This window comes from Formica exsecta, unplaced genomic scaffold (assembly GCF_003651465.1).
Source record: "Formica exsecta isolate Colony F162 unplaced genomic scaffold, ASM365146v1 scaffold15, whole genome shotgun sequence".
In the NCBI taxonomy this organism is placed as follows: Eukaryota; Metazoa; Arthropoda; class Insecta; order Hymenoptera; family Formicidae; genus Formica; species Formica exsecta.
Genome location: NW_021848825.1, coordinates 1,625,889 through 1,639,386, shown reverse-complemented (window position 1 = coordinate 1,639,386; position 13,498 = coordinate 1,625,889). Strand labels below are relative to the sequence as shown.

The 13,498-nt window shown below is 34.1% G+C and overlaps 1 protein-coding gene across 1 annotated transcript in view; it reads right to left on the bottom strand.

Moving 5' to 3' along the window:
• Positions 1 to 13,498, bottom strand: part of LOC115232807 (bestrophin homolog 15) — a 64,340-nt gene that overhangs the window by 23,278 nt on the left and 27,564 nt on the right. The window contains exons 4-5 of the mRNA XM_029802911.1: positions 12,761 to 12,890; positions 1,349 to 1,587 (exon numbers count right to left, since the gene is read on the bottom strand). Of these exons, the coding sequence (XP_029658771.1) occupies positions 1,349 to 1,587; positions 12,761 to 12,890 (369 nt within the window). The remainder of the gene's footprint in view (positions 1 to 1,348; positions 1,588 to 12,760; positions 12,891 to 13,498) is intronic.

Here is a 13,498-nt window from a genome sequence, read left to right as displayed (position 1 = left end):
GAAAAATGCTTCCTTAAAAAGTTAGCGCCCAAAAACCTCTAAAATCACGGTCTTTTTTTACATTTTTACAAATATCAGGGAAAGTATGCGTCTTTTAACAAAAAGTACCGAAACAAAAGTTGTAGAGAATTAAATTATCTTTTAAATGAGATCAAAGTTATTGTAGTTCGTTCCATAGGTTTTCGAATAACCGTCACTAACCGAAAAAACACTTTCCGGTACATTTGAAATTGGTTATTAACTAGTTTATTTCAAAACCTATGGAGCGAACTACAATCATTTTGATCTTATTTGAAAGATAATTTAATTCTCTACCACTTTTGTTTTGGTATTTTTTGTTAAAAGACGCACACTTTCCCTGATATTTGTAAAAATGTAAAAAATAACCGTGATTTTAGAGGTTTCTGGGCGCTAACTTTTTAAGGAAGCATTTTTCGACCCATGTTTATAGGAAACTTTTTGTTCGGAATTAAACTATCTTTCAAATGAGATCAAAGTGATTGTATTGGGTTGAACGGAAAGTTCGTTCCGTTTTTTACTAATTGTAAGAGATGAAGACCGAAAAAACGGCACAAACTTTCCGTTCAACCCATATATATGTGTGTCATTTATCTTTTAACCAAACAAAACGACATAATATACTTAACTAACTAATTTACTTCAAAAAATGGCTAAATAATTTACTTCTGAGATAATCAAATATTGACGTTAATATATGTATGTTTTTTTATATAGATGACGGTGGATTTTCCAATCCATGACTTAATTTAATATTTAAAATTGCAAATAAAATGTAAATAATGCATTGGATATAATTTGTCGAAGAATTACATAATAATGCGTCACGCTCGTGGCGCTTAAAGTGTAATAATGACACGATCAATGGGAATGATGAAGACATTCACGTAACATATTCGATATCTGCCAATAACAAATAGCATTATCAACATATAATTGTTCTTTTCACAGCGTTAGCATGAGAAGGAATGGACAGAAAAGGCCAATATTTTTTCTGCCCTCCTTGTATAAAAAGAATACAATAAATAAAATTAAAGAGAATTTTATTATTCTGGGAAGTATCAAGTGAATTTATAAGCAATATTTACGAACCATTGTCTTCTAGATTTATATCTCTCTTTATTATTTCCTTGCATTTTATCAATTTAATTAATCCGATATCTAACACTTACCTCTGAATTTATTGGATCTGTTAGACAGATATTTATATGTACATATGTATAAAGCAAAGATATTTCACTGAACCACCATAAAAATAATGCAAATTCTAAACAAATCATTGGCGCATTCAATTATAACATAATTTGATTTTATTTAGCGAGATATTTACCTGAGTGTAGACTAGAGGAACGCAAACAGTATCGTAACCAATCAGCGCGCCAAGCCTCTTCCGGATATCGCTGAGCTCGACAAGAAGAGTTTGCACTACTTGATCACTAGTAATCAGGGCCTCCTTTCGCGCCCTATTGATAATGTTGGTCGCCCAGACGAGCGGCATCCAATATTTAGACATAGCCGCTTTCTTGTTCATAATCTCGAAAATTTTCTTCTCCGATTCCATCATCAGACCTGAGAAAAAAAGCATGAACTGCGTTATTCGTCCGACTTGAGCGAAAAAACATTTCCGGACGTTCCAGCAAGCTGTGTAATTACACGAACTTTCCCCGTTTGAGACGTTTGAAAAATTTCCTCGGCGAGATATGAACGTCTTGTATATCTTAAATCGCGATCGATATCACAGGGCAGTAAGTCAGCAAAGCGCGCGCCTCGACGATCTCGCGTTAATTAACGAATCCACTAGTACGGTTCGTTAATTAACGGATTATCAAATAATCAACATCTTTCGCCGACTTTCGCGCGTACAGACTCTATGTGTATATAGTTGCGCGCGTTTGTTTTAGTTAAGATAGACTCGTGTATAAAACTGAATAAACCTCCAACGCAAAACACGGATACATGCCCATTGTCTCCATAATAATTTCTTTGAAATTGAAGTAAAATCGCCAATCAGATAAGTTCTGTTTTATTCCCTAATTAATATAATGTATTATATGCAAACAATATTCTAGAATTTCTAAACTTTGTCGCATTTTATGCACACTTTCTTAGAGAGGTAAACATTATAATTTTACATTAGATATATCATTCTTTTACATAAATAAATTTTTTTATTTTATTTACTGAGACTAATATATTTGTTAAAATTCTAATACATTATATATATAAAATTTAAGTGTCAAAAACTTGCGAATATACATAATAAATGAATTTATAGCAAAAAATTTAGAATGTTTAGAAGATTTACAAATATAAAAAGTTTTTGCTAATCGTTGTTTGTCAAAATTTCCATTTGTTTTTGCTTATCCCTTTCAACATAAATGAATATACTGAATAAATTTGTGACGTAATGTTAAAGAGAGAAGCACAGGCCGTATCATGAGAGGAATTCAATGCCCTCAGTAGAAGAAGCTTTATTATGAAGTGATTAATAGAAATTGCACAGAAAAGATCATTATTTATTATCTGAGAAAATAACAATTGCATAATTGCTAGTAACAAGTCACATGAGTTTGTCATAATATCGTATACGCGCAATAGCGCGATAAATTCAGGGATGCAAGAAGAGATGAGCGTTTGATTAATCAATGAATTGTCTTCAACTATGGCAGATAAGAAAAGAAGTAATGTATATAACAATTTTCATAGGTTTGAATATGGATTTGAATGTGAAAGAAAATCGAAGTATCCTGATGAATTATTTAATCCGAGATTATACGATATTACGCAAATCTAATTTCTTCTACATTAAATTTTAACGAGAGATCTTTGACGAATTGGCAGTCGAGATGTTTCTAGATAAAATTAGTTAAACAAATTATTTATATCCCAGTTTGTGCGTGTTAAGCATTAGTATTATTCTTCGATGTGTATGTACAAAACTTGAGATAACTGAAAAATAGTGTGGGTGCTACATCGAAATATTCTGCTTTTGCATTTGCTATATTCTTAGTATTGGTATACATAAATTAACTTTCTTTATTGAATATATTTAAATATTTTCCGTTTTCTTTTTTTCGAAGTTTGCCTTTCAAACTGATTTATAACTTATTTTTTCAATAAATATAAGCATAATATATTAATTATTGTATTTTGATTATATTGGAAATATCTAAATACAGAGTTTTTTGTGTGCTTATTAAAAAAGATATAAACTTTAATTTATAAAATATTATTCTCTGAAAGCGCACATAATTTATTTTAAATTCTATGCATCTTGAAAAAGGAGAAGCATATCTACTTAATAACAAAAATTTGTTATCATGATTAAAGTCTTTTGTAAATGCAGCAGAAGAATCAATAAAATAGATTAAATTCTATCGAGTGCGATTATAATCGAAACAAAAATTATTTTAAAGTAGTAATCACAGAAAGTATCGTAACTATTAGCTCGATTGGTGTCCAATGGGGTAACAGAAACATTATCATTTCTTTCGAAGGCATGTTTTTATTGTTAGAGCAGGAAAGGTCGCGTTTGCACAAACGTATATCCGTAACTTAGCTGGGGCAATGACCGAAAAAATAAAGCAACCTTGCTGCGGATATCTATCAAAATAACTTGCGGCGTCACTCTAACAAGTCGTTGATCGAAGAAACTGTCTGCGAGATGAAAGAAACTCCGATGGACACGTGTAGATTACTAATGACGGTACACATACTCTTTTATTCAGCTAGCGTACAATAGTTGGATCAGATATACTTTAATAATAAAAACTGACATAGACAGTCCCCATGCATTCAATTTATAGCGTTTTATGTGTTTTATGTGTTTTAAACACATAACATTAAAATTTTGTATACACGATGGATCATAATTTTATTCATTTTTTCCTGCGATATGCGCTTGTGTAACCTAAGCTCGTACATGTTTAGCACACCTCTTATTATTATCATTTCTTTCATGTACCGTTTTAAGAATTGAATATTGTTAAAATATTGCCATTTAGATGTGCATTTATATATAAATAAATCAACATATATTTAAATAATATAATTATTATAATTTCTACAAAATTAAAAAAAAATTTGATAAAATAAGATATTATATATAATGTAAAAAACACGTGTAAAAAATGGATGGAATAAAATATTTTATCATTAGAATAGCTTTTTAAGCGCAAAATATATATCTTGCTGTGTACATTTAAAAAACATTTGCAAACATCGCAGAATATTCAAACTGAAATCGTTACCGAGTGATCGATCGATTCGATATGTGATCAGCTCGCCCCATTCGTCACACGACCTTGAGTCATGTGGCATCGTGCACAATGAGCCCGAGAATTTGCAGGCAGCTACTGAACGTAACGGCTGATAACTCATCGAATGACTCATTCGAGTTTCGCGATACGTTATTGGCAGCAAGGACCAGATATGTCTAATGTTTAAAAATCCTTGCTCGACATAAAACCATATTATAAATATATTGAAACGATGACGCGAAGCATCAGAACATGGTTTAATTAAAAAAACACTCAATTTAAAAAAAAAAATATTTAATAATTTTGTCGGCGGTTTATGATTTTCGCGTGAAAAATTTGTGGCGCCATGTGCCTCAAAAATTTCGAAAGCGTCCATTGCCATAAAGGTAATTTATATCCACTTTCACAGGTTTTAACAGGTGGCATGAATTCGTGGGATGATGTCCGCTTAATTTTCGCGTCGGTGTTAAATTTACCGATCGCAGCAAAACACCGGACAAAATGAACGACATAGCGCCACTACTCTTACCTAGAGTATCTACCTATTTTTCTAAAGATAAGAATTACCTAATGCCGTTAGTATCTGTTAACAGAAGCAAATCGACGCTAATTAAGAAAGCGCCTGATCGCATGTATGGAGTTCTCCGATCCCCGTAGTTGTTTACATTAAATTATAGCTCGTAAATCATAATGACCGTGTATCAGTGGAGATCGTGGCTCCGATATAACTCGTGACGTTTAATATAAAACTTGATGCGCATGTAATGAGTTTGAATCCGCAATCGTTAAATCTGGATTAGTTGAACCAGCTTTCTTCGTAGCACTTATGCTTCGACCGATATAAATAAACAGTTAATATTGTATAATTATAAAACATAGAATTAAAGTACGGACGAATGCACAAGAAAAATACCTCGAAGTCTAAATATAGATGAATATTTATGTAATTAGTCAGAATATATAGAATAAATAAAAACAGATAAAAATGATAAGAAGAAGAAGCAGTTCTTGCTTGAATATCTAAGGTGCAATCAATGTATAATATAACAAATAATTAATAATATTTTTTAAACAGTCAATAATTCAATTCTCTTTGTATTTCAAAAATTATTTTTAATCTAGAGATATATGTATCTATAATTAATAATAGCAAATAAAAGCGATGTTAAGGCGAAAATTATAATATGCAATTGTGCCCCTATAAAACGAAACGAATGATTTTCTTTTCTGAAGTGATTACTCGATGCTATGGGCAAGATTCTAAAAAATTGCATCCAAGCGCGTTCAAATAAAATGACTACAACAAAGAAGAAGTGGACTCATCCGTTCCTAGCAGAATGTTTATCTCCCGGGACCATCCCGGGTTGCAGACGAGGATGAGCAAGATAGTGAACAAGGTAGAACACCTCAATGCACAACGGATCCGGGTAGAAGGATGCTCGGCAGAGGTCAATAAACGCGGGGATCCTTGCTTTCTCGGCAGGCAAGGTCGCCATGAAAGTAAAAAATATACCGAGCTCTTTCAGTCTTCTCTTCGCTCTTCGCACCCTTGCTAGCGCCGTGACGATGCTGAAAAGCATCCTTCGGAGAAAACCAGTCCCCCATCCGGTCCGCACTTCTTAAGCACAGTTTATAACGTAGAAACCCGCGAATGCGGATGTTCCGTGTAAAAGTGTCTCGAAAGGAATCTCGATGTTGGGGTATTCAAATAGATACGATGGTATCTGGGTGTTATATATCGTTTATTCAAAGTAATAATAAAATGACTCATAAGATAATAATAAAAAGTCTATGCTTTTTTCGAAATAAATATATATATTTCTGCCATTTACTTTATCAATACGAAAAATTATCACAGTATTTAACTAATATTTTAATATAAAATTAAAATTAAAATTTTGTTAATTACTCTTAAAAGCACTTAAAAAGCACTTAATTCTGATATATTTACTTTTGGATTCTGTGCAAGTATTTAATAATGGGGGTGCTAGCTTGATGAAAGCTGGCACCTCCACTTTAAATCGTGAATTTCTGCTAAATGGTTCAAACGCTAAAATCAGGAATAGAGCATCAAATTAGCATCTAAATAGCACTTAATTTTGGCATATATTGGCATTAATGTTTCATTATAATTTATTGTGATAAGGGTGCTAGCTTGACGAGGATCTCTATAGGATTGAATTAGAAAAGAATAAAAAATAAAATTAAGAAAACCACGGAATAAAGTAAAAAACTTGACCAACACAAATTTTATTTTGCTATGAGAGATACTTCAATTTGTTGAAATTTCTCGCGCGTAATAATAAACCTCTCGCATATGAATAATGGTACTTTCTGTTGCGCTGACGGTACATTGCATTTGTAGCCGAGCTCGGTCGCGGACTTGGCGCCGGTGAAAATGCACTGATTAGGAAATATTCTCGCGTAATTAGAGGCGAGCAACTTTGAACTACTCGACGCGCGTGTTGCGGCGGATGTGAGGTGGATGTCAATAGACCGTGTCTGCCAAAGAGAAAATCGACGCCCGAGTCAAGACGCGCCTGCATTATTCGCTCACGTGCGTGGTCGATCCCCGCAATCGTATAACACATGGCGAGCCATTAACGATTTCACTATCATCCGTGCGACAAAAGCATACTCGTAAGAGAAACTTATGAAATATTTCATGGTCAAGTAGATCGCAAAACTCGATCTGGGATTAATTTCTAAAATAAAATAACGATCTATATATGAATCGTTGAACAAAGTAGTGATAAAAGTCAATAATAATAAAATATTTGTTTGACCATTTGGAAGACCATATATTGTTTTTAATCATCTTATTGTTAATATGATAGTTTACAAACCTAAATTTATTTTTTTTGTGGACTCTCTTCTTTCTATAAGAAGAATCTTCTCACACACGAGTTTTGTCACAAATTATGAATTGTTTAAAATAAACTTTAATAACTGTAGACGTAAATAATTACTAATTCGGGCAATTGCATAAATGTCATATACGTATATAAATTTTGCAATGTAGCACAACACACAATTTTTGATTTGATATGTCCGCAATATTTCCATATTTTATAGGAAACCAAGTATTAAAAATTTTAATAAATTTTAAGAATAATGACATATATTTGCATTATTTATATTTTATTTATAAAATAAATCTATATAATAAATGTAATTATCTCCGATGAATAATGTCTATAAATTTTTCAACCTCACTTTCAGAATGGAAAGACTTTATATATTTAAATCAGTTTACATTCCGTAAACTAATCAGTAAAAGAAGTGACTGGCATTCTTAATTAATCTGTAGCGTGGAAACAAAACTTATGTGCGAACCACGTTAATCAAATGTAATTTGCCAATGTCTAGTCTAACTGATTCGCATCCTTAATTATATACTTGCAAATGCAATGCATGGAAATTGAGAATGTTTAATTAACTGTAAAACGCGATTAATTTTGAACGCGATAAAATGTTGCTATCTATCAATAAAATGACATCGAGCAATCGTGTCTAGCGGTTAAATAAAAAAATAAAAATTATTTCTCGTTTTAATAATCAGAAATTTCGTAATTTTATTCTCTCATAATTTTTTGTATTGCGAATAAATTAGTCCAAGGAGGAAAGGGGGGTGGGAAATGCATCGTATTCTCGCATATGTTATGTGGCAAGTTCAACGGCCGTCAAACGATTAAGAAATCTTATATTCCAGGAGTCCACCGCGTTTCTCCTCGTTCTCTCGTTTCCCTCATTTAGATGAGCACGGTCAAGATCCGACCTTCCCCAAGGCCGATCTCTACGAAGCGTTATGTTCAGACAAAGTTTATAGATTTTCCGCTCTTTTGAGAATGGCATCCAGTTGAAGATATAACTGAGTTTACGTAATTCAGTCGTACAATATAACTATTCCTCGAAGAACTCGAGAACAAAGAATTATACGAATAAAACGCGGAGGAATCCATTATCCACGAAACATCAATTACGAGACTTCGATAGTTTCTTTTCTAGATAAAATGCGTCGTACATGATATCCGCTGTGAGAAAATGTCTATTTTACTGCGCATAATTGCGCATAAAGAGTCGCCTTTCTGTACCCTTTATATATTTTGTGAGATTAATTAATATAGATTTCTTCTCTCTCTCTTTCTCTCTATTTTGTCTCGGTTACCGTGAAATTCTTTGGAAACCCGTCGTTACCGCGGGCAGTCTTTTCTGCTTTATCTGATGGAAGTATGTGCTCTCAAAGCTACTATATCCGGACGTAATTATTTTCTTGCCTATTGAGCCCGCGCCGCCGATCGTTCGGTATAATCGCGGAGAAATTCTGCTTGGGACAATAATTTGTTCTAAATATAGGTAACGCGTGCTGCGCGCACATCAGCGTATTACGATCGTCCGTCAAACTTGTATAGAGAAAGGAAAAAGAGGAAAGGAAGACGAAAAGAAAAGGAAGGGAAGAAACGAATTCTTGAGTTTCTTGCTCTGCTCTCGCCGACATGGCCCCAGCTTGAGGACGCCACCGATGATGATAATTATGAGGATCTTGATGATAATGATGATTATAATGATAATGATGATGATGATGATCACTAGCATCTCGATCCCTTCAGCCTCCGTGACTGGCAGAGATACTGAAGGAAGCGAAATAGCTGCGTATGTATCGTCAGCGTGATACCGATGAGTCTCTCTCTCTAGCCGATTACCACCTGCAGTTGCGGCTAGATTATGGCTCCCATTACGCTGGCTATATTTAACATCTAGTCTCGCGCGATCTAACTGCAACGATTCTTACACAGATCCCAAGATAACTTCCACAATCGCTCGCGGCCGAGTTTCATCTTGCATCCGACAGAGCAATACGACGATTGCTCTGAGCAAATCTAACAGATCCGCCTCGAACGGATTGATGGACAGACTTTCCGTAGAAAAATTATAATTCTATCTAGGCACCATTAACCTGCTAGCACAGGTAGTGCATTTACTAGCTATGCATGGCATATTATTAATGAACAAGTTTCGCGTGCTCTTGAAATGGCTAAGTGATATCTATGACGGAGCCTGAGGGAAGAGCGCATCGCGCGTTAACGGTGAAAATCAATGGATAGTAATGCGGAGAAAGAAAAGAGAGAAGTAAGACCTGCGGAAAGACAGAGAAAGACTTATCGAGGAAATCGAAGACGCGACCGGTGATTATCTTATCGGACGGCACGCACGGCAGCGGCTCACCAGATCGTTCGTAATCGCGTCGGGTTATTTCTGTATGCAAAAGGAGGAAAGAGCGGCATGTAAGAACGACGCGCAGGACGAGGACGAAGAGTGTGAGGCAAGCAGAATGAATCCCGCAACGTCTGCTTGTCCGACACCAGGAATAGAAACGGCGAGATGTTGTGCACGAAGCAGGTCCGGCCGTGCTGAAAAACGAGAAGATCACGCCGGGAAGGAAAAGGAAAAGGAAAAGGACGAAGAATCTCTCTGGCGCCGGCGCTCCGCGTTTCTAAGCGGTCTCTCGTCGGCGCGATCGTTGAAAATTACCTGGACGCACGTGAAAATTGCCTGCCGGCATTGCGAGCAAGACAACCGCCATGGCGCCCGACAATTTTCAGACTGTAATTCCCCGGGGAATTGGTACACGCGGATAATTTTGTCTACTTTCAAGAGACGTTTCGAGATTTCTTCTCGTCGTTATAATCTCGCGATCGTTCTCGATTGCAGGCAAACGACAAGGTGATTTTCTGTTCTCGCGAAAAACTTCGGTGCTGAATTTCAAATCCAATTGCAAAATGTTTGTTTAACATGTTCAATATAAATATTTTAAATTCGTGGATAAAATATCTGTAGCTACCGCGTTTTAAAGTTAGTTTTTTTCACAATTATTTAATTTGTTTAGCAAAAATTATTAAAAATGTGAGAGAGATAAAAATTATAAGTTTATATATATATTTTTTTTTGTTAAAATTGTGGACTCTTTTAGTTCATATGCTTCTTGAACAAACATGTACCGAGTCATAGCGACATATTTATTTCGTGTCCTTTACAATATTTCATTGATGTCACCGAGCATCCATAATGCACCGTGCACACGCATGCATGAAATCATTTTGAATGACATCCGTTGCAATATTTTGCGTCAACATATTTTCTTTAGAAAGATATTTGTTGAGCGCGGTCAGTTTTGCGAAATTTATTATTCGCGTTTTTGTCATACTAAATGCTCTACATCATTCATTGCGCAACTTTGTATATATCTTGATTAAAGATGTAGAAAAGTAAACAAAATTGATAAGGAATTTATTCCTTGTCATTTATGCACTATATTTTCATATGCGTGTCATTCTATTTTAAGCTTAAATGCGATATTTACTTTCACGATGTAACATTTTCTCTACCGGAAATATCTTGTTTGCTTGATTTAATATGTATATAACTTTTTGCATCATCTTTGCGCAATTTTCTGGTTTATAATTTCTCCTTTCATATTTAGAAATATTATCGTAAAACTGCATTTTAAAGAGAAAATATTCTTATAATATCGCGTTTCTTTTCTACATTACATCTATTTGACAAATTTATTACTTTTGCGTATTTATATTAAAAATTCTAATTTTTTAATTATCTGTTTATTAAATATATTTTGCATATATTAGAATATATATTGGAAAATCTGAAAAAAAAAGTGTACAATTGCATTTATTATTTTCTTATATTTTAATTACTTTTATTAATTTAATATGTTAAATCACAAAAATAATATACGCACATATATATGTTATATTTAATAACTTAAATATCAATTTAATGTTAAAATTCAGAAAATGTGTTTTTTCATCTTTTTTGCTGATATCAAAGCTGATATAAAATTTATAATATGCCTTACGCTTAGCATATACTTCCTCATTCCTTCCCCGGATGCATACAAATAATGTTTTGCTTGCACAACGTGTGAATTGTTATATCTGTAATGGACGTGCCGTAAGAATTCTTGGCATTTCTTTTATAGCTTTAGTTTCATTGTTTATATAACCAATATTTCTTTATATATATATATATTAACGATTATTTCCAATAAAATAAAATAGCATTATTCTATTTATGGAAAAACACAATGTATTTTTCACGCATGCAGTAATGGAACTATCACAGAGCATACTGTCGGAACGATCTTGTTTTCTAGTTAGATCCTGTTCGCCTCCTGAGAGCGAGCTTCTTTGCCCCGTAAACGCGTCGTACATTTCTTTAGCGGCATCGCCATAAAGTCAGTCATTTCTACGAAAGAATAGGGGTTCTTATCGTAGATTCCACTATTTATTCCCTGCTCGAGAGATGGACGGTATTCTCATGTTCATGGAACATTTACAGGATTCTCATGGGAAAAACGCGAGCTATTTCTGGAACGGAGCAACATCCGCTGCCGCAACTAGATGGTAAAAAAAGCTAAACATCTCGACATGCAGGCTTCTTTAAAAAAGACGATAGATATTGCAGAAACGTAACAATCCAGATAATGTGACAATCCAGAAAATAAATCTCCGGGTAATAAAAATTGATAACTTGAAAGAATCGCTTGATAAATTGTGCGCGTTTTATTCAACATCTGTCATTAAGTACCGTTTAATGCGTTAACTGCTAAAACACATAATTTTGTTCCGCTGCAGATTATTATTTTGCAGTTAAACGTCAAATTATGCGCGTACTCGCGATTCGTGAATAGTATTAAAAAATATGATTGAGATCGAATTTGACGTATCTTTCACCTACGCTATTCACGAATTATAAACGAATCGCAAAGACGCGCATAGTCTGGCGCAAGCATAACAGAAGCACAGTCACACTTATTGGACTTTTAATGACCGTGATATCGCTTGCGATTGCCAACGATTGCATTCGAAGAATGGCGAAAAAGACAGAACTACCAGGCTGTCCTTGCGCCGTCATGGCGCACGCGGCGAAGCAACATTATATTATATGTTTATGGATGACGTGGTGAACGGCTTTGTCTGCCGATACACGCCGACTAATGGAACGGCGACATGTAATGTGATAAGAAAGCCATGAGCTTCGGCACAAAGAAGAAAGCGACCTCTGCTCAATGCAGGTGCCACATTATCTTCATCCGTTGCATTCATCAGTGGCAAGAATAGCTAAACAACTAACGAATTATAAAAATTCAAACGACTGTACTATTATCAGCATTGTAATTATTGATTGTATTACTGACTGCTGAATGATAGTGAAGAATCGTAATTGTGTAATGAGAAATTCGTCAATTTGATCCATGTTTTTAATAGATCATCTATGATAATAAAAGGAGCGGTAGTAGCTCTCGAAAATATTTTGCGAAATACATCTCTTCTCTATGCTTTCATTATAAATATTACACTATGGTTAATATTAGAAAGCGAGAATTTTTAAAGAGTATATGTATCGCATAATTTGCATGCTAATATTGCTCTTAAACATATATTCCGAAAATATAATTTACTGACCTACATCCACCATATGCTGAAGCGTCGGGAAACGCCTCTTAACTCGAAGCGAAATTCTTTGCAGTGTAATGACGTATGCGAGCACAGCATACCTCACGATGTTGCGTCTCATTAGCCGCCCCCGCTCATCCTAAAAACAGACAAACAAATAACCGTTAATTATACTTTACATATCTCGTTGATAAACATGAGATAAGTCTTTAATATATTTATTTTCTTATTAAATTTAATTTGTGTAATAATGTTTTCGCTTATAATATAGATTTTTAATTGACTACTAAATATTGTGTTTGTATATCTTCTAACATTATATATGTATATGTAATTGAAGCAATGAAAAATGCTTCTAGCTAAACAAATTATTTAATACATAGATAATAATAAAATAATGTATTCCAAAAGTTATAAGTTCGTATTTCAAAAAATTTTGTAAAATATATTGATCTCTTTACGTTTATTAGTTTAATTGAAGAGTAAAACTACTAAAAATAATTTTTAAGTTGACCATGTTCTCTTTTAAATTCGTAAAATTAAATTATATAAGAAAGAAGTTCCAGTGTGTCATATGTAAAAATTACTTCTATAAAAACGTCGTGAATTTGCAACAAATCGGTATCGGCAAGAATGGCGTTGATTTCAAAATTTATTTCCGAACGAATGCCAGACACGTTTCCATGTCTCGTACATACTTTCCCCTTGTTTTCTTGGCCCGACATTACGAGCGCTCCCGCCCCCGCA